Genomic DNA, 22365 nt, shown 5'->3' with positions numbered 1-22365 from the left:
ACCTACACTCCCCTGACTACTCCCGTCATCAAAATGGTCAGCCATTGCTACAACATAGAATAGGGAAACTAGTAAATTGGTCAACGGAATTCCCAAAACAGAAATCTATATCCCAAAATCGTATGCATGCTCTGATACCATAAATGTAGTGACCCGTTCCAGAATCACCTACTAATCAAGAACTAAGCATGCAATTAACCTAATTAACAATAATCAGAGATAACAGCGGAAATAGTCAACAAAAATAGTTATACAACCCAATCGAAATCGAAGTCTAGACTAACTCAAAATGAAATATCCAATACAACCATATCGAATCAAAACAATACCGATAAACTAAACCAACCAGCTACTCAACGTCCTCCTCCTGCTCCTCCTGAGCTGTCCAACCTGAGGCCTGCCCCGTGGGAATGGGGTGTCCAAGAATAAACAAAACCGAGGACGTGAGCGATAAGAACGCCCAGTACAAAAGTATGAGTATACAAGCCTATATGAAATGCACATGCTATGATATGATACCAGGGTAGTCAAGAAACAGGAATCACAAAAGGATCTCAACAATGCTCAGTCTAGAGGCGCCAAGTGGATAGTGCCGCGCGGTACACCTCTGGGTCACTGCATCCACTACAAGACAGACGTGGACCTAAAATGTCCCGGACCACCGAAGCCCTCCCGACCCGTCGGCCACTGTGTACTCTCGGTGTCCATGCGTCCACAAGACAGGGCTGAGCGGCCCCAAGATATAGCTTATCTCGAAAGAGATACAGCTCAACAGTAAAGGCTATCTTGAAGGAGATACGGCTCAATATGAAATGCAACGTGCAGTAATAAACGTGACATAATAGCATGCATCATATGACATATATCAATGCACCACATAATCATGCAACACATATATGAATGTATACTCAACCAGGATATCTCGGATAGTACTTTCGTACCTCTATCACAGTAATCCTAATCCACTGGAACCACCAGACAACAGGTCTAATCCAAGCCTATTCATCAAGTGAAAACCATCACTAAACTTATCTACCAGACTTAACTAGATAATCCTGAGATAAATACTGATAAAATTCCAAACCTTCGTCCGTCGCTAGCCCGCTGATGCCGCTAGCTCCCAACTAGAGCACAGCTCTGCTACAAGACCAGCAGCTCCCCGCTAGTGCCCAAATCTCGGAACAAGACTAGAACCTGTCAGAAACGACTGAAATGCTATGGAATTCTCTGAATTGGCGAGTCAAAATGAGGAAATCCGACCACTATTTATAGGCCATGTTCGGATCCTCCGAACACCACTTCGGAACGTCCGAACGCTACGTGTCCACTGGCTCTTGACAGCTCATGATCGGATCCTCCGATCATACACTTCGGACCGTCCGAACATGCACGTGTCCAGCTGCTCTTGACACCTCATGATCGGATCCACCGAACCAACTTCGGACCTTCCGAACTCCCACGTGTCGATCAACTCTTGACACCTAATGATCGGATCCACCGAACTCACTTCGGACCTTACGAACTCTTCGGTGCTTCCGAACCATCTTCGGTCCGTCCGATCATGACTCGGTCAAAATTACACATTAAACCTTCTTAATCACCATTACTCCGTTAATTACCCAATTTGGAATTCGGGCTACTACAGAAACTCTCTAGTGAACTTATGGTAGGAATATATATTCTGAATATTTCTGAATTCTGATTCTGATTCTGGCCTCAACCCTTAGAGGAGAGAACATATAGGGGACTGATATCAGTTTAGCCATGAAATTCACTAACGTGTTCAGTGCTTACTAATTCTGATTTCTGTTCTGAAGCCTGTAAATTCTGAATTCTGATTCATGTTATGAATATACGAGTTTTCTGTATATTATTATATTACTGTTTCTGTTGAAAACGATTTCGAAAACTGGGAGTTATTCCCGCCCCTGCTTACTGAGTGACAATCATATCACTCACCCACCAAACCCATCTCAGATAAGAACGAGGAAGAGTTGATAGAAGAAGAGGAGCAACGTCAGTTTTGGGGCTGGTGATGAAGATCCTTGTTATTAGTTCTGATTTATGTTTTATTTTCCGCTGCATCTGTTCAGACATTGTAATTTTATGGTTTTACATTTCCGCTGTAAAACATTTGTCATTGAGTTGTAACAGACAATGATTATTATGAATAAAAGACGGGTTTCTGAAATTCTGTACTTCTGAGGCTTGTTGTTTTCGAATGAATATTTGAGAGCAACGCCGGTGTCAACCAACCCCCGTTCCGGGGCGTGACAAATTAACTTAATATTCTTGGGTACATTACCTTGCTTGGCTAGGGAAGGCCCGAAAGTGCTGCAAGTTCTGGGATGTCAAGAGCTTAACTACTTGGCCAGACACTTTTTCCACATGGGCAGTATCATTCAACCCTATCTTGCTCGACCAATAATATGAGCCCCGACATGTATGGGTTTTGATACGCTTCTCGAGTTGCTGCATGCTCGTGGTTGTTTAAACATATTACTCCTTTTTTATCTGGGCTGACTTCCATTCGGTCTCCTCTTGGCTTCCAAGGACTATCTTTGGACTTGTTCTGCTTTGGTCTTGTCCTCCCTTCCTATCCAAGTCCAAGAATGATCAGAATCTTTCCCGGTCATCACCAGTGATTTTCTGTTCGACGTTACAAACATCAAAAGTTCATGTTAGACACTAGAAAGTATTGATGATTTACACTGTTATAACGATCAAAATATGATCTTTATGTTTGCCAACTTAAAGTTCATGAATACTAATGATTCATACAGTTTAACCATTGAAATGTGAAGTTTTTGTATGCCAACTTTAAAGTCGTGTGTACACGAACACATATAGGGCATTTTACGATTCAATTGTGTGAGATAAATGTCCAACTCGAATTAACGTATTAAAAGTTTTACTTTTAATGTCAAAAATAATTTTTTTATTGTAAATACGAATTCAATCAATTTATTTTATAAATATAAATATGTGATATTATATAACATGTGACGTGAATAAAATCATATTTTGTATAATAATAAAAAGAGAGATGAAATATGGTGTAAGTTGAGACCGGAAGTACAAGGCAAGAACCGAGGCTGATTGTTCTTTGTTGGGACAATACCAGCAGCTCGAGTGTGTATCATGGGGGGCCTACTCAAAAGGTTAAATTAATTGTCTGCTGAGGCGCATTAAGCCGACAATCGGGGCCACCCCATCTTGTCTGCCTTCGCCCACCGGTTTTCTTTTCCTTTACCCTAAATCCAAAGAAAGCGAGGACAATCACAACCCCACCCTCAAAACATTTCGTTTCACTTCGAAGGATTCTTGGTTTTTTTTTTTGTTGCGTAACAATCGAATCTTTCTGTGAAGAATAAGATTCCCACGGAGGAGAAAACGGCGGCGACAGAGTAGTTTCAGGTGGCTCAGTTTAAGGTTTCGGCTTTGTCCAGTGGAACATCGTGATGTCATCGGAGGCATCCTCTTCGTACATGGATGAATCTGAGCTGGAGTTGGGCCTAGGTCTCAGTCTTGCAGGCTCCGGCTGCAGCGGTGGAAATTTCACGACCAAGTCTTCAGCAGCGCCGCCGGCCGTGGTGGCGGGAGGTCAATGGGATCTTCAGTGTGCAAGAATCTTGACTGCTAAAGATTTCTCATCTGTAGCTTCATCATCATCTTCCTGTTCTTCTGTCACCAAAAGAACAGCTGAACCTTCGTCACCTCCTGGCCGCTCTGGAGTCAGGTATCATCTTTCTTGAATTGAAGCAATTTTTTTCCCGTTCTGTCAATCAAAGTTTATTTTATGCGAAATCTTAGATATTTCGATGTTAATATTTGGGCTCTGCATGATCAGATTTTTTGTCTGAATGGTGTACTTTGCATAAGAGATGGTGTCGATTGTTTTATATATGTTGTGATTTTGATTTTTATGATGTTTCTCTAAGAATTATTCATGACCTGATTCTTGCATAATCCAGTACATAAGATCATATTCATGATTCTATCTTTGGAGAGTGCAATGAAAAATATTCAAAATTCTATATGTAATTTTTCTGAAAATTCAAGTTTGCCAACCCAAATATATTAGATTGCCTCCTTGACTGGATCATTCCCTTTTGGAACTTCCTGGATCCGGCCATGATAGAAAGCAATATACTTCTCTCAACATGTCATGTTCGGCATAATGGATTGTGAAGTGGATTGGCACCAGAACTGGCCATTATGTTTCTTGGCGTTACCTTGCCCAAATACCTTGTTTGTTGGTGATGCTGTTACACGTCTTGTTATTTTATTTTTGTCAAAAGGAATTTATTCTTAGATAGTTGGTAAATTAGTATAATATCGATAGTTTTCGATTTAATAGGAAACACCTATATTGTATGAGTGCAACTGATTCAAAGATGTCTCAAATGTTTTCTTTGATGAGATTATTCTTTTAATGTGAGTTTTACTTGCAGCAGTCATGTTGTGGGATGGCCTCCGATAAGAACTCACAGAGTGAACAGTTTGGTAAATCATACAAAATCGCCAGCAACCGAAGAATTTAATCTGGCTGTTGATAAACGTAAAATCAAGAAAAATGTTGTTGATAAAGCTGACTTTGGAAGCACCAGGAGCTCCTATTTAGTGAAGCAAATCCGACCCTTAAAAGCATCATTTTTGGTTAAGGTGTACATGGATGGGTTCCCTATTGGAAGAAAAGTAGACACGAGTGCCCATGACTGCTACGAGACTTTAGCTCAGACAATCGACAATATGTTTAGTTTCAACGAAGGAGTTGACGCAATACGTAATTAATTTACTATCCTTTTATTTGATTCAATGTTGTCTCCTAGGTTCCAATTATCATTTCTACCCGAAACTGTACTTGTGTAATAAATAAATTCCAAACGAGGAGTAACACAGCTCAGAAAATTGGTAAACTGAAACAAGAAAGAAATGCATATTCCAGTTCTGATATGGCTAATGATTTGAGGGGTAACGACGTAGCTTACTGAAGCTGGAAATTGAATAGATTCTTAATAAATCTGTATTCTGAAAGCAATTTTCAGTATGACAGTCAAAAAATTCCAGCTTTGTTGGAAATTTTAGTTTCATGTATTTCCTTTATGGAGTTTCAACACTCATATGGTATGGTATCTCTCTTTTTTGTTGAATTATCAACTGATGGTTTTACCGTTATTAGGATCAAAAGTGGAGGAGCAAGCAAGAGGACCTGCAAGATTGTTGGGTGGTTTGTCCGACTTTGTGCTCACATATGAAGATAAAGAAGGCGATTGGATGCTTGTTGGTGATGTCCCTTGGGAGTAAGGCCTCTTAATACCACATGTTCTCTAGTTAGTAGTTTAGAACTCTTGTTGTATAACAATTTGAACAACGATCTTCACCCACTGTTATAGTATAGATAATGGAGCAATAAAGTAGACCTGTCACTGCAACAATTGCCCCAATGATCGTGTGTGTCGGCATATGTAACATGATATATGGGCTGTTGTGAGTTAACACGAGCTTTAACTTTTGAATACAACTAATGCTCTGTCATACAATGTGTGTAAGTTGGTGCAGTTATTAAAAAGTGGGAAAAACATTTGCTCCTCCGATTCTTCGTGGCTAAATGTATAGTAGTAAAATATTTTTGAAACGAGTCGTTGTCTAGCTTAAACGTATTTAAGTGATATCATTATCACTAAATATAACTTTTTGTACAAAACCACAGGTGCTATGTAATCAAAATCATGTTTACGTCTGATGGTCTTATGGTTTTTATCTTTTGTATCAGGATGTTTCTAAGCTCTGTGAAAAGACTTAGAATTACGAGGACAGCCGATGCTAATGGACTTGGTACAGAATAGGCTTTCTCTGTGGATTTTTCCAAGCTCGCTTGATGTTTCCTTATGTTTGCATGTCCTTTCATTCTTTTTTCTGGTGACAGCTCCAACGTCCAATGAAAAGAACAGGAGACGGTTATCAACACGAGTATAAGATGATGGAGAAACTCTATTCTCAAAGAAGATCTTGGTGCGCTTTTCTTTCTTGGTTTTGATAACTTTCAGGCCTTACTAATACTTATTTGCAACAAAACAGAAGTGATTTGATCTTTTTGTGTAGGTATATATATATATATATACTTGGGGTTGTCTTTTATTACATTGTTAGTACGAAAGCATATTTTGATTGAGTTTAGATCTTATAAACTCACAAGCTACTAATTTCCATCTCTGTGAATGAAAAAAAAAGTGAAATAAATTTTTATACTGGCTGTGTTTTTCTTTTTATTTAATCTTTTCGGCAATATTTACCTGATGGTTGAATCTTTAATCAACGGTATAACAAGATAAACTACAGTATTATTTGCAAGATGAATGAATCCTCCCTATATCCCTCTTAAGTCCAGAAACAAAATATCAGAACCTCTGATCTTAGTAAAAGCTAGAATCGAACAACCACGGCCGAAAAGCAACTTTTAATTATTTCTCAAAGAACGCCATTTACAGGTGAGACACTGAATATTGGTTTGTCCTTGTCATCAGCAGCATTTCCTCCTGTGCAGCTGCTACCTTTTCTCCGAGGCCTCGCTTCTTCAAGAATAGTTAAAACGTCTCTCATCGAGGGTCTATCCTTCGGTAGTTTCGCTGTACAAAGTATAGCAATTCTTAGAACTAAAAGCATCTCTTCTTGAACGTGTTTGGTATTTCCTACACTGGAGTCTAAAGCTTCTTCTAGTGGCTTGTTTTCACGAATCTTTTTACGTATCCATTCGACAATATCTACAGATTCTCCAAATTCAGGCTCCAACGGTCTCCTTCCAGTGAGAAGCTCCATCAGTACTACACCGTAGCTGTAAACATCGCTCTTCTCGTCAACTTTCAACGTGTATCCGTACTCTGTCAAGAAAACATGTGAAAAAAATCTTGAAATTTGACTGAAAATTGATGTTATTTAGCATAACACAAGGAAAGACATTTTGTAACTCACCAGGTGCTATATACCCATAAGATCCTGCAACCATTGAAACTGTCTCATTCTTTTTAACCATCATTTTAGCCAACCCAAAATCAGCAATTCTTGCCTCAAGATGGACATCAAGCAATATGTTGTTCGACTTCACGTCTCGGTGTATTACAGGTGGATGACAATCATGGTGGAGATAAGTGATCCCTTGTGCTACTCCAAGGGCTATATTATATCTTGAAACCCAATCCACCAGTATTCTTTCTGATTGTTTTCCATGTAAAGCATCTCCAAGGCTACCGTTTTGCATAAACTCGAAAATGATCATTGCATCAGAATCATTGTGTAGAAATCCCAACAGCCTTACAATATTTCTATGCCTTAATCTTCCTAAAAGATTTACCTCTCCTAGAATATCACCACCACCTTCTAATTCAATATCTGTAACCCCCCTCCACAGCTTCTTGACAGCAAAAGAGGTGTTTAATCTCTGTATCTCAGCTTTATAAACTGTACCCGTTGCTCCCAATCCGATCACATTTGATTCCTTGATGCAAGCTAGAATGTCATTGCTGTTGAAACCAATTTTTTGAAATGCCATTAGTCTCCAAGGCCATTTCCCATTGCTGGTTTCGAATCTTTCTTCAAAGCAGTTCCCATCCTGACATTTTCGGTACACATACAGAGATCCAAAACCTGCCAGGAAAACACCTAAAATAAGTGAAATTCCTATTAGCCATCCTCCAAGAACGTGTTTGTTATGCAGGGTTCGTTTTTCCGATGAATCTGCTGCATTTTGTGGGCAAGGTGGAAGCACGCCACCACAAAGACCTGAATTTCCTTCAAGGTCATCAGGATTGATTGTTCTTAACATCCCATTTGCAGGAACTGGCCCCTCCAGTTTGTTGTAAGAAACATTAAGCATTTCCAAGGCTGGAGAATTCCCGAAATTTTCAGGTATCCCTCCAGTCAGAGAGTTGTTTGACAGATCCAGGACAGCCAATGAAGGCATGCTTGCAATTGGCTTTGGAATAGGTCCAGTTAACTGATTGTTTCGAAGGTTCAGAGATACCAGTTTTTCGCATGAAGCAATGCCAGCTGGAATGCTTCCAGTGAAGTGGTTTGAGGAGAGATCGAGCACAGAAAGCGAACAGTCTTGGAACTGATCTGGGATTTCTCCTACCAAATCATTTCCCGAGGCCATGAATGTTTGGAGATTAGGAAGGGAGAGAATCAAAGAAGTTAAAGAAGATTGAAGGTAGTTTCTTGACAAATCAATGAACAAAAGTGAAGTTGACGTTGAGAGGTCATGTGGGATTTGGCCTGTGAGATTGTTATTTGCAAGCTCAAGCCTTTGAAGTTTGCCAAGCTTGCCAAAACCAAAGGGTATTGTGCCCGAAAGATGATTGTTTTGCATCCTGACACGAACTAAAGATTCACACATTGATAAACCAGAGGGAATTAAATAAGAAAAGGCGTTGTTAAATAAAATCAGCTTAGTTAGATTGCCTTTACTGCACAAATTCGAAGGAATAGGACCCGAAAAGGCATTTGATGAAACGTCCAGCCACTGAAGTGCGGAATGTTGGCCTAGACCACTTGGCAAGGGGCCTGATAGAGAGTTGTTCCAGAGCTCAAGAACCTCCAGTTGAGTCAATCCTGCAATGGCAGCAGGAACCGAACCTGACAACCGATTCAACATCAAACTCAAAAGCTGCAAGTTCCCAAGATCAGCTATTTGGGCTGGAATTTCACCAGATAGCATGTTGTCTGAAAGATCCAAAACCTGCAATGAAGTCATGTTCCCAATCTCTGGTGGAATCTCGCCTTCAAAATCGTTTTTGTACAGAAAAACAGTATTCAACCGCTTCAATTTTCCCAGTTCTGCAGGTATTGACCCTCCAAGATTGCCTATTGCCAGATCAAGATACACCAGATTACTAAGATTCCCAAATTCCACAGGAATCCCACCTTCAAACTCATTATATCCAAGAACAACGGTCTCCAAAGCCGCCAATTCGCCAATCTCCGCCGGTATCCTCCCTGTCAAATTATTCCCCGAAAGCCCCAGAAACTTTAATCTCCTCAAATTCTTGTAATTTTTTGGAATCGAGCCTTCAAAGAAATTCCCTCTCAAGTCGAGACTCTCAAGAAAAGTTGCATTTCCAAGATCTTCAGGCAAATAACCGGAAAAGTTATTTCCAGAAGCATTGAGGGCCACCAATCTAGGAGCCATTCCAAGACCAACGGGGAACTGGTTAACAAAAAGATTCTGACTCAGATCGATCCACTGAAGTTCAGTGAGATCAGACAAAGATCTCGGCAATGGCGACCGGAACCCATTGCAGCATAAGTTAAGAGAATTCAATCTCTTCAATCCCTGGATTTCATCATGAATCTTCCCGCTAAGATTCATACGAGAAAGATCAAGATTTTCAACAAAACCATCGGAGTTGCATTTCACTCCAGTCCAGCTGCAGTGAACTGAACTACCGGACGATGCATTTTCTTGCAATTTCCAGTTTTTAAGCTCATCCAAAGGATCAACAAGACTTGCTTTAAGCAGCAGCAGTATTGAGGATTCATCATTGGATTCAATCGCCTCCACCACCTTAGTGTGACAAAGAACGTAAAAACAGGTGCAAAAAGGCAGCAAAAAGAAGAAAAACCTGTTTTTCAACTTCATTTTGCTTTAAATTTTTCCGGGAATTGGATTCTTTCCTTAATTTTCCACCATCTTTCCAATGTCAAGAATCATCAAGATTGATGATGGGGGCTAGTGGGGTGGTGTCAGAAATCGAAACTGACTAATGATATATGGAAAACAGATGGGGAAGAACATTGAATAATTCCCGATGATTGAAAGATTAATGATTTTAAAATGAATTAACCATGTGAAGATTAATTTTTTTACAAATAATACATAACAAAAACAATAATTCGTGAGATCTCGGGTTCTGTAAAAGCTATGGATACAAATAAAATTGACTCAGAAACTTTGGCTTTTCTTGAAACGTAATCCGACAGGAAACATGGCGATAATTTGTGATCAGGAGTCAAAATTAGTTGGTATACAAAGTTGATTAAAAAACAAGATTTTTTTATTCAGAAATATTCAAAACTTTTAACTAGAAAGAATGGAATTCAAATTGTGGACACCGCAAAGATCTTTTGCTTCTATGACCTGTTTGCTCTCGAGTTCAAATGCCATTCGAGAGGATAATTTAGATACTTTAGACTTTAGATAGATTATCCTTTACTCCCACTGTATAAAAAAATACCGTGAAATGCAAATCAACATGTAATGTGGCTAATAATTAATATTTTTTTTTGTTTTTCAAGGACATAAAATATTAACTAGACACAAAAACTCTTGTGAGACGATCTCATGTGTCAATTTTGTGATAATGGTATTTTATTCGAGTCATTCATGAAAAAATTTAACTTTTTATGTCAACAGAATTAATTTTTATTGTAAATATGGACATGGTTAACACATCTCACGAACAAATATCCGTGAGACGAGAGGTCAACTTGCTCATATTTACGATAATAAGTAATATTTTTGACATAAAAAAATATTTTTTTCATGAATAACCTAAAATTAATTTTATAAAAATAAATTGTAAGCTCGTTTCACAAAATTTTACGATATTTTTTTATTTTGGTATTGTTCCTATTTTAAGTTTACATATTCATTTCTGAACTGAGTTGTAACAAAAAAAAAAAAAAAAAAGTAATGATTTAGTTATTATTTTTAGCAAAAAATTAGTTTGTGTTCCTATTTTCAGGAAAAAATAATAATTTGTGGCGCTGTTTGTCAAAAGATTCTTTATGTGGTAAATTGTACCATACTGAGTTAGTTGTCTTTGAATTCAACTTCCAAGAATGACAATGATCGTATGGAGGCTTCTTAATTGTCAGCCCCATCCAATGGACTATTAAATAATTTAATTTTAGGAACAAAATTGAAAAAAAAAAATAAAACAAATTATTTAGGTGTCCTGTATCTAATATATATGTAGATCGACTTTCAGAAAAAACAATATCTATATATAATTAAAATATTAAATTTGATTTATATCAATGTTTTCATTATAGATCTTACGATCGAGTCGGTTTATAATAAAATAGTGGTTCATCCGGACCATAAATTTGATTTATATCAATGTTTTCATAATAATTCCGATGATCGAATCGGTTCAGTTTACTTTAAATAGTATTTTATCCATTATATCTTATAAAATATTTTAAAGATTTTGAATCTGTGTATAACTAATAAAAATATATATTCATTAATGTTTTAAAAAATCAAATAAGCTATCATTCTAGTAAAATAATATCTGTAATGAAATTTGAAATATATATAATCATACATATAAATTAAAAAATGTAACAAGTTTAAAAAAATATGAACCGGTCCAACCGATTTTTAATCGGTTCAATACCGGTTCGACCAATCCTTAATCGATTTTGATCGATAAAATAGTTTTTGAAAGTTGACCGGATCAGATCCATAACTGATTTCTTGTCGAACCGGTCGGTCCGGTATTGAAAACATTAGTTTATATATATTTTTGTGTGAAGAGGAAAAAAACGAGTAATAATGTATTGTTTTAAAATAAAAATATTTTCAACATTGTACCATTTTTTTTTTTTGAGATACTATGATTTATCACAATAGATTAATCAATCAGTTGAATAAATAATACTTTTGATTTTATCAATTCAAACTACAAACTATTGAACATAAAAAATATTTAGTCGAAAATAGATAATAAATAACACTTCCCCGTATTTACCGAAACAGCAGCAGGACATGATATCCTGTACATCGGAACTTCGTTAGGTAATATTTCTCAAAACAAAAAAATTATTTATTTCAATAATTTCACATGCAAAATAAAATAATTATTTGGGTGATATTTCACATGCATGCATGTGGAAATAATAACACATAAACAAATGTGTGAGTTGTGTGTATCACAATGCCATGTGAAAATAATAGTTTCCCATACATCACCATTATTAGAGAGAGACTTATATATATATATATATATATATACACACACACACATGATTGAGTTTAACTATCTTGTAATACAATTTCAATGATTTATCATCGTCATTTATAATTAAAATAAAAAATAATATTTTTTCATGGTTCAGATCAGATTGAAAATCTGTCTCATAAAATTGACCCGTGAATTATGTTTCACATGAATATTTTTGATTGAACTTATATTATCTTCTTTCATTTTGTTTTTTTTTCTTTTCCTTCGATTTTTTGTTTTATTGAATTTTTTCGAAATTTTATGTTGTTATAATTGTATTATTTGTCTACAAATTCAAGTTGAATGTACCATTGAGATCAAAAACCAAATTTTAAGTGATCTTATTTATTTATTTATAATTTATTTAATTAATTTTAGTTGTCGAGATGGCTTCACGTGGAATTGTGCAATTATGAGAGAAAAAGATTCATAATACGATCAAATGTGATGGCAATTGAACACGTGGCACGTGCAACAAACGTGGGCTCGCTGATTTATGGGCCAAGAGAATCAACATATTAATTTTATGGGCTTAAAATTGGGCCCTTGAAGTCACAACACAACTACTCTTATCATTCAATGATTCGACAACACGTTTGAGGTTTTTTTTTTTTTTAAAAAAAAAAATAAATAACCAAGACGTATAATATAAAATTAAATTCTGAATAATAAAAATTTAAAGTAGGAGGAGATGTGACTCTTCGTTACAGACTAGACATGGAAACAATTTCTCTAACCAAAGCATGAAACATCTTGATTTATTGATCTAAATACAAAAACAAAAATGATAATATGAGAAATCCATAAATAGGATTTTGCAATTTTATGCTATTAAACTTAAAATAGATTGTTAGAACAAATACGTTTTGGTGATTTAACAAGGTCAGAGCTTATCTGATGTCATCCGGGTAAATCGGGTGAGCAAAAGTCGGGGCAAATCACCGGATGATGATATAATGTTTAAGGAAATGAGTAAGGAAAGGATATATCTTGTGAGGAAGGTGTATCTCGGTGATCTTGGGCTTCTACCGTAATCTGCAACAATTAAATGAACTCGTGAATGTGCGCCAGAAGATTTACCAGCGTATCAATTTCGATGTTTAAGTTAGCAAGTGAAGAAGAAATGTGAAATGACTTGTATATGTAGTGATATACGTGAGGTGCTCAAGAGATACGTACAGACACACATATTCATGAAGAACATGGCTGGAATTTAACTGTTGAAGTAACTCACTGGAAATTGTAAATATCATCGAGTTTTCAATATAAGCATGAACCAATCAAATATATAATATGAATTCATCGATATGTCAACAAACAAAATCGACTTAAATTGAAAACTCGTAAATCACATCAATCTTTAAACTAAAACATGAACTGATAAATATTTAATACATTTTCATCGATACGTCAAACGAATGATGTTAGGATGATACCTACTATAGAGTGATACCACTAGCACGATAAAAAACTGTACCACCTTGAAGAAAAATCTGGCTCTCCCTTGACCCTACCCTAGGCAGTCGAACCTTGGTTACGAAATTTGCGTACATGAATACATGTCGATGATCGTTTTATCGCACCAAGGTTCCATAGAAGTTTTAGATTTTTAGCTTTGATGTTCAAAACGTTCTTTGGGCATCGTCTGATTTAAATCATTCATAGGTGTTTAGATTTTATATATCTTTGCGTATTTAACGCCGACTTCAATTATTTCGGTGTATAGGAGATAATATGTAGTAGCCCGAATTCCAAATTGGGTAATTAACGGAGTAATGGTGATTAAGAAGGTTTAAGATGTAATTTTGGCTATGGTCATGATCGGACGGACCGAAGAGGGTTCGGAAGCACCGAAGAGTTCGGACGATCCGAAGTGTAGTTCGGTGAATCCGATCATAGGTGTCAAGTGTTGATCGACACGTCATTTTCCATGCATGTTCGGACGGTCCGAAGTGTATGATCGTAGGATCCGATCATGAGCTGTCAAGAGCCAATGGACACGTAGCGTTCGGACGTTCCGAAGTGTTGTTCGGAGGATCCGAACATGGCCTATAAATAGTGCTCGGATTTCCTCATTTTGACTTGCCAATTTCTTGAGTTTTCTCTCATTTTGGAGAGTTTGGAAGGTTTCTAGGGTTAGTTGTTGGTCGAGCGATAGCCAAGAGCTGCCAGGAGTAGTAGCGTAGCGGCGCCTGAGTTTCAAGGCAATCGACATCAAAGGGCTGTCGACGGACGAAGGTAAACCCTAAACCTTTGGTAGTACTAGGGAGTACTGGTTTTGCTAGTCGAGCATGGTAGTATTGATTGAGTATGCTTTTGATGCGTAGGCTTGTGCTAAACCTGATTAGCGGTGTTGCGTAAGGCTAGGCTTGCTGTGATAGAGGTACGAAAGTACTATCCGAGATATCCTGGTTGAGTATACATTCATATATGTGTTGCATGAGTATTTGCTGCATTGTTATATGTCATATGATGCATGCTATTATGTCACGAGTTATGATGCATATTGCATATCATGTTGAGCCGTATCTCCTTCGAGATAGCCTTTACTGTTGAGCTGTATCTCTTTCGAGATAAGCTATATCTTGGGGCCGCTCAGCCCTGTCTTGTGGACGCATGGACACCGAGAGTACACAGTGGCCGACGGGTCGGGAGGGCTTCGGTGGTCCGGGACATTTTAGGTCCACGTCTGTCTTGTAGTGGATGCAGTGACCCAGAGGTTGGACCGCGCGGCACTATCCACTTGGCGCCTCTAGACTGAGCATTTTGAGATCCTTTGTGATTCCTGTTTCTTGACTACCCTGGTATCATATCATAGCATGTGCATTTCATATAGGTTTGTATACTCATATTTTTGTACTGGGCGTTCTTATCGCTCACGTCCTCGGTTTTATTTATTCTTGGACACCCCATTCCCACGGGGCAGGCCTCAGGTTGGATGGCTCAGGAGGAGCAGGAGGAGGACGTTGAGTAGCTGGTTGGTTTAGTTTTCAGTGTTTTCCATTTGATTCGATATGGTTGTACTGTATATTTCATTTTGAGTTAGTCTAGACTTCGATTTCGTTTGGGTTGTATAACTTTTGTTGTTGGCCATATTTCCGCTGTTATCTCTGATTATAATTAATTAGGTTAATTGCATGCTTAGTTTTTGATTAGTAGGTGATTCTGGAACGGGTCACTACATTTATGGTATCAGAGCATGCGTATGATTTTGGGATATAGATTCTGTTTTGTGATTTCCGTTGACCATTTTACCATTTTCCCTATTCTATCTTGTAGCGATGGCTGACCATTTTGATGACGGGAGTAGTCAGGGGAGTGTAGGTCGATGGGGTGACCAGGACGATCATAGACGTCATCGTGAGCATCGTCATCGTCGGGATGGTCCTAGGCGTTTCGATTTGCATCGTTTTATTCAGATGGGGCCTAAGCCTTTAGTTGGTGGTGAGACTCCCGATGATGCTGAGGACTGGTTAGAGCGCATGGAGAGTTGTTTCCGTGCATTTCAGTGCACCGAGGAGCAGAAGATAGAGACCCTTAGCTTTCTTCTCGAGGGCCGTGCGCGCAAGTGGTGGCGATCAACTTCTGCGCCGATAGTCCAGTCCCAAGGTAGGGTGACTTGGGTCGATTTCCGTGCAGCTTTCATGCAGCTGTACTTTCCTCCAGCCCTTCGCCAAGCCAAGACGATTGAGCTCCTGAACCTTAAGCAGAGGAGTATGTCTGTTGATGAGTATCAGCAGAAATTCTTTGAGTTGTTACCCTTCGCTCCTCATATCAGTGGCAGTTCTGAGGCCAAGTATGATCATTTCCTCCAGGGCCTTAATCAGGAGATCTTTGATCGAGTCACTGTCTGTGATAATCCTACTTCTTATGATGGGTTAGTGAACCGGTGTCGCCAGGCAGAGATCAGTCTCCAGCGTGGTAGGGCTATTCTTTCTTCTTCTAGACCTCCGAGTACTTTGAGGCCTCGATCTCAGTCATTCAAGAAATCTGGTTCATCTTCTTCTGGATCTGGATCTCGATCTAGTGGTGTTTTCCGCTTTGGTAAGAAGAAGGAGTCTTGTGCGCATTGTGGGAAGAACCATCCATCGGAGCAATGCCGAGTAGCCGCAGGAGCTTGTTATCAGTGCGGAGAGATGGGGCATATTAAGAAGAATTGTCCTCAGTTGCGAGGTGGAGCAGGATCCGGTTCTGGATCTCAGACGACTGTTCAGCAGAGGAGGCAGGGTCAGGCAGTGGGTAGTTCGAATCTTCGACCTCGTGCCCAAGGTCAGGTTTTTGCGCTGAACCAGGATCAGGCTGCAGATGAGACGGAGAGAGTCATAGCAGGTACTTTTCATTTATGCGGTATTCCTGCTTTTGTTCTTATTGATACAGGAGCCTCTCATTCCTTCATTTCTGCACGATTTGTTAAGCGTCATAGGTTACCCTATGTTTCTCTAGACGTCATTCTTTCTGTTTCTACTCCGATGGGTCATTCGGTGTTAGCGAAGCGTCTAGTGATGGGTTGTCCCTTAGATTTTGAGGGTAACGAGTTGACTGCGAATCTTATGATCCTAGAGATGGAAGATTTTGATTGTATCTTGGGTATAGACTTATTGACTACCTACCGAGCTACTGTGGATTGTTACCAGAAGCTTGTTCAGTTTCGTACGACTGAAAGCTCTAGTTGGTTTTTCTATGGTGAGGGAGCGCGACCTCCGATGCCAGTGGTATCTGCTCTGAAAGCCTGTCGTGCTTTAGAGTCGGGCGGGGAAGGCTACCTCATCTATGCGATTGATTCATCCACAGGTAGTGTTGGTCTAGAGGATATTCCAGTGGTTTGTGAATTTCCTGATGTTTTCCCAGATGAGATTCCTGGTTTTCCTCCGGTTAGAGAGGTGGAATTTGGCATAGATTTAATGCCAGGGACTGCACCGATTTCTCGTGCCCCCTATCGTCTTGCTCCGTCAGAGATGAGAGAGCTGAAGCAGCAATTGCAGGATCTTCTTGATAAGGGTTATATTCGCCCGAGTGTTTCGCCTTGGGGAGCTCCAGTCTTGTTTGTCAAGAAGAAGGATGGATCGATGCGGTTGTGCATTGATTATCGCCAGCTGAATCGGGTGACGATCAAAAACAAGTACCCTTTACCCCGTATTGATGACTTGTTCGATCAGCTTCAGGGTACTTCTGTTTACTCCAAGATCGACTTGCGATCGGGTTATCATCAGATGAGAGTCAGAGATGATGATATTTCCAAGACTGCATTTCGTACTCGTTATGGGCATTACGAGTTTCTAGTTATGCCATTCGGATTGACGAATGCGCCAGCGGTGTTCATGGATCTGATGAACCGAGTCTTCCGAGATTTTCTGGATCAGTTTGTGGTGGTTTTCATTGACGATATCTTGATCTATTCCCACAGTGTGGAAGAGCATGCCCAACACTTGAGGATTGTGTTGAAGATTCTTCGCGAGAAGCAATTGTATGCTAAGCTGAGTAAGTGCGAGTTCTGGATTGATCGTGTGGTATTCCTTGGTCACGTGATTTCCAAGGAAGGAGTTTCTATGGATCCCAGCAAGATTGAAGCAGTGCTGAATTGGTCACGTCCGACGACGGTGGCTGAGATCCGTAGTTTTCTAGGTCTGGCAGGGTATTATCGTCGCTTCATCGTGAATTTCTCTCAGATAGCCAGACCATTGACGCAACTTACTCGGAAGGATGTTCCATTTGAGTGGTCATCCGAGTGCGAAGATAGTTTCAGAGAGCTTCGTCGACTTCTGACTTCCGCACCTGTTTTGGCGTTACCGTCAGGATCTGATGGTTTCAGTGTTTACACCGATGCCTCCACTCAAGGCTTAGGGTGTGTGTTGACGCAAAACGGTCATGTGATTGCTTATGCTTCCAGACAGCTGAAATCTCACGAGGAGAAGTATCCCACTCATGATCTGGAATTGGCAGCTATTGTGTTTGCGCTGAAGATTTGGCGTCATTATTTGTGCGGTGTTCAGTTTGAAATCTTTACTGATCATAAGAGTCTGAAATATCTGTTCACTCAGGCTGAGTTGAACATGAGGCAACGTCGTTGGATGGATTTGCTGAAGGATTATGATTGCGAGATCAAGTACCATCCAGGTTCTGCGAATCTCACAGCTGATGCGCTTAGTCGCAAGGTGAGAGCCTCTGCACTTCAGACTTGTGCTATGACTAGTGCCATCCAGGATAGTTGCTCGTTGGGGTTTAACTTCAAGCATCGGAAAGGTATGGAGAGCATTCGTGTTGCTACCATTTTATCTGAGCCCAATTTGTTCACTCGGATTCGAGAAGCTCAGATGTCTGATCTCAAGACTCAGAGATTAGCTCGGTTAGTTGGTGGTGATAGTAATTTCCATTATCAGTCCAATGGTCTTCTGTGCTTATCTAATCGGGTTGTAGTACCAGAGGATGACACTTTGAGGGACGAGATATTGTCTCAGGCGCATCGAAGCAAGTTAAGTGTTCATCCAGGAAGCAACAAGATGTATAGAGACTTGAGGCTGCGGTTTTGGTGGAAAGGGATGAAGCGCAGCGTGTATCAGTTTGTCTCCAAGTGTCTAGTTTGCCAGCAGGTTAAGGCAGAGCACCGTCGACCGGGAGGATTGTTGTTGAACTTACCTATTCCAGAATGGAAGTGGGAGCATATTACGATGGATTTCATTACTCACTTGCCATTATCTTCGAGGAACAGCGATGCTATCTGGGTAGTGGTGGATCGACTCACCAAGTCTGCTCATTTTCTGCCGTATAATCGTGATTTCACTTTCGATCGTATGGCTCGATTGTACATTCAGGAGATTGTACGTTTGCATGGAGTGCCTGTCAGTATTGTTAGTGACAGAGATCCTCGTTTTACCTCACGGTTTTGGGGTAGTTTCCAGTCAGCTTTGGGTACTACACTGAGTCTGAGTACTGCTTATCATCCGGAGACTGACGGTCAATCAGAGAGGACTATCCGTACGCTTGAGGATATGTTGCGAGCCTGTGTTATGGATTTCGGACCCGCTTGGCAGGATCATTTGCCTTTGATTGAGTTCGCGTACAACAACAGCTATCATCGTAGTATTGGTATGGCACCATTTGAGGCGTTGTACGGGCGACGTTGTCGTACTCCATTATTCTGGGATGAAGTCGGGGAACGGGTCACTACATAATACTTCTTGTAAATTCGTACAAACTTTCTTCAGTATCTTAATCAGGTGCACGATCAGAAATTTTGTTTCTTGTATAGATCACGCTAGAGATCTAAACGAAATTTGTATCGGGAGTTGATCAGCGAAATTCTCAAAATTACAGTGACGATGCCCGCAGCGTCCGGACGACTGCACCCTCTAAAATATGGGGTGACCGAAATTTTGTGAGAATGAGAGAATGGAGAAAAATTTAGTGGACAAAATTTTGGTATAAACGTTATATATCTATTACTATTATTAAGAATCTGTCTAATAGAGACAAAATAGCATGGTCTGTTTTTTTATCTTCCAACTTTGCCCTTGGTCTGTTTTTAATTTTTCCAATTTTGCCCTCATTTGGTATCCAAATTACATTTTTGTTTTTATTTATTTTTTAATTTCAAAAAACATTTTTTAAACATTTTTTAATTGCTCTCATTTGGTATCCAAATTACACTTTTGTTTTTATTTATTTTTTAATTTCAAAAAACATTTTTTAATTTTTTTAAATTACAATTATTCAAATAACATTTTAGTCCCTCGATAATTTTTTAAATTTTATTTTAGTCCATAAATAATTTAAAAAACTCTGTACACACGCACCGCGTATGCAAAGTACCTAGTGTCTTATTAAAATATTGAATACATACACACACACACACACATATATATATATATATATTAAAAATCTTCAATTTTTTTAGAACATTTTATTTTCATTATTTAAAATTCTCATGTAGTATTTTCTTTTTTCTTAAAAATACCATGCAAAGTCAAATCTTGATAATGTATTATACACACATATATATACATAGACATATATAAAATTAAATAGTCATTATTTAAATTCTTAATTAATTATTATTAATTAATCAATTATATACTTCTAAAAAATATTCCACGAGAATATTGTAATAGTAGCCACCACTATTAATAATATTATTTAGTTATTAGCTTCTAAATTTACTAAATAAATAATTGTGAACTCATTATAATCCTGATCGACGATCAAACAGAGCTAATGTATCAATTGTACAAATCTCGTTCATATAATGAAAACTAAAACTTTCAAACTAATTTTTTTTTCCATCAATTCATGTTTTTACTGCTGCTAGTTTTGTGAACTTCTTCATTAAAAAATTCAGTTCCAGTCTCTTCACATAATTTGCAGTTAAGCTAACTTCTACAACTTTTATTACATGAAATCAACTTATAAACTCTTTTATAAGCTATCTGTTTGATATCAATCAAACTACCGTCACCAAAATTCAACTCTTTGAATGTGACTATCTCAACGGAAAATGCTACACCCCATTCTACAAAAATACAAGTTGCACTTTTAAACATAGTGGAAGGTGGTGGTAAAGCTTCTCAAACATAAGCAAAAGAGTATATCCATATTCCACTCAATCCAAATGAACTAATATACAAAACTTGGTCAATGACGTTAATAATTTATTAAGCTACCCATCTTTTCACAAAAACCAAATGTAAAAAGTGCTAATATGTCCATCTTCAGATGGATAAAGTTCCTGGGAGTTGCATATATGTATTTGAACAATACTTTCCTCTTGAGCTAACTTTTGGATTTGAGTTAGGACCAAGACTCAATCTTAACTTTTAAGGTTGAGTTAGATCCAAGTCGTATTGTTGATTCTTGGGCGTGAGAGGATTGTATCAATATGTCCTACATCAGTTGGATATAACAGCTTGAACAATCTGCCCTTTTTGGCCTGAATCTCTAGCGCAAAGTTTCTACACTTCAAATCACAGTTTCTACAATTCAAATAACCACTATCCCAAAACCTCAATTGAAGCTTTATTTAACTCACCATTTCCTTAGACACAGTAATCGCATAAGGATATCCGAATCTGGAAAACAAAACATACCTTGCCGCCCAAGGTGTAGGCATCGGTGTGGCAGAGAGCAGTGAAGAGTATCTTCACTCTCACCTCGCCGGCCTGCGGCGGCGCCACCTGTACCTCCTCTATCACTGGAGGCTTGTTGGGTTCCCAGGCCACCGCAGCTGGAAAAAAAAACACACACACACACAGAGTCGTACATGTGATTATCGGGGCCTGAGACAATATGTTAAAAAAAATTATTGTGATAAATAACTGTAAAGCTCATTTTGCAAATTAAAAATAACCAAACAATAGATATAATGAAAATATAATTTACGAGTTAGATATTTATCTATTTGCAATTTTTTTCTTCATGCGCTACAACATCAACATGACTCTAACGTAATACAGTATTATATGAACAATTATATTGAAAAAATATTGAAATTGACAAAAATTGTAAGATATGTTGCCAAAATTGAAATTTATCAATATAAACTATCAAAATAAAAAAAATGATAAATATAATGAACTAATATTGTAAAAATATATAATTTGTTTTAAATAATAAATATAATATTTTATTCAAGAAAATAGAAAATAAATATATGTAAAATAAGTAAGTATCAAAATTTTTTGTGTTTTATTTTTTGAAATGGGTCCAACTACATAAATTCAAGAAAAGAGATCAAATATTCGACAATTAGAGTATAAAATTTTAACACATGAGTTGACACAAGATAAAATAATAAATATATTGGTTAAACATTACCATTTTATTCATACAAGATTTTAAAAAATTTAATTAATGAGCCGTATAGCTTTATTGTTTGGGCTCTACATAATTTGATTAAATTCACAACGAACATAATCATTATATTTAATCATGTTTTCAATGGATCAATGTCCATTTTTTTTAAATGTTCATTTCACATACTATTTAAGTGCATGTCTCAACAACAAGAGACTTGAGTTTTTTTTTTTTATTTTGGGCCCCTGTGAGGATCGGGCCCTGAGGCGATGACCTCTCTCGCCTCATAGGAGACACTTAGCTGCAAATCACGATTGCAAATCACGGAAAACGAGATGAGAACTATACCTTTGCAAGTAATCACTTGACCTTGAGTGGCCATTGCTTGAAGAATGCAAAGAAAAATTCACTCACAGAGTGTGACTGGTAGGGAAGATGAGACCGACCGACAAAACTATCCGTCGGCTAATTCCAACTCGAATTCGGGTCAGCCCAATTATTAATGAGCCTGAATATAATACTGGGCCTCGGTCCAATATAATTGGCCCAATACTGGCCACCATTTTAAATCAAAACTCAG

At 38.2% G+C, this 22365-nt stretch overlaps 3 protein-coding genes across 8 annotated transcripts; 1 reads left to right on the top strand and 2 right to left on the bottom strand.

The window, feature by feature from the left end:
• The first annotated feature begins 3155 nt into the window (after nucleotides 1-3155).
• On the top strand, nucleotides 3156-6186 carry LOC140834186 (auxin-responsive protein IAA12-like). Of its 3 annotated transcripts, none has more exons than XM_073198874.1 (5): nucleotides 3156-3739; nucleotides 4455-4786; nucleotides 5192-5303; nucleotides 5777-5838; nucleotides 5930-6186. In XM_073198874.1, exons 1-5 carry the CDS (start codon nucleotides 3462-3464, stop codon nucleotides 5977-5979), a joined length of 834 nt encoding a protein of 277 aa, XP_073054975.1. In that variant the 5' UTR covers nucleotides 3156-3461; the 3' UTR covers nucleotides 5980-6186. The 3 variants fall into 3 exon arrangements, with proteins under 3 accessions (XP_073054975.1, XP_073054973.1, XP_073054974.1); XM_073198872.1 differs by having other exon boundaries at nucleotides 3174-3739; nucleotides 5183-5303; XM_073198873.1 differs by having other exon boundaries at nucleotides 3182-3739; nucleotides 4458-4786; nucleotides 5183-5303.
• Nucleotides 6187-6324: 138 nt separating this feature from the next.
• On the bottom strand, nucleotides 6325-10218 carry LOC140834179 (uncharacterized). Its single transcript, XM_073198864.1, has 2 exons — nucleotides 6973-10218; nucleotides 6325-6881 (listed from the first exon to the last, which is right to left on the bottom strand). The coding sequence occupies exons 1-2, from the start codon at nucleotides 9632-9634 to the stop codon at nucleotides 6472-6474; spliced, it is 3072 nt and encodes a 1023-aa protein (XP_073054965.1). The 5' UTR covers nucleotides 9635-10218; the 3' UTR covers nucleotides 6325-6471.
• Nucleotides 10219-12870: 2652 nt separating this feature from the next.
• Nucleotides 12871-22294, bottom strand: LOC140834177 (alcohol dehydrogenase class-3-like). Of its 4 annotated transcripts, none has more exons than XM_073198862.1 (3): nucleotides 22134-22294; nucleotides 21080-21216; nucleotides 12871-13037 (listed from the first exon to the last, which is right to left on the bottom strand). In XM_073198862.1, exons 1-3 carry the CDS (start codon nucleotides 22165-22167, stop codon nucleotides 12963-12965), a joined length of 246 nt encoding a protein of 81 aa, XP_073054963.1. In that variant the 5' UTR covers nucleotides 22168-22294; the 3' UTR covers nucleotides 12871-12962. The 4 variants fall into 4 exon arrangements, 2 of the variants coding, with proteins under 2 accessions (XP_073054963.1, XP_073054964.1); XR_012118660.1 differs by lacking the exon at nucleotides 12871-13037 and adding an exon at nucleotides 20485-20505 and having other exon boundaries at nucleotides 22134-22280; XM_073198863.1 differs by lacking the exon at nucleotides 12871-13037 and adding an exon at nucleotides 20530-20944.
• Nucleotides 22295-22365: the final 71 nt, after the last annotated feature.

Source organism: Primulina eburnea, chromosome 6 (genome assembly GCF_022965805.1).
Source record: "Primulina eburnea isolate SZY01 chromosome 6, ASM2296580v1, whole genome shotgun sequence".
Lineage (NCBI taxonomy): Eukaryota > Viridiplantae > Streptophyta > Magnoliopsida > Lamiales > Gesneriaceae > Primulina > Primulina eburnea.
This window is presented reverse-complemented; position numbering and strand designations above follow the sequence as displayed.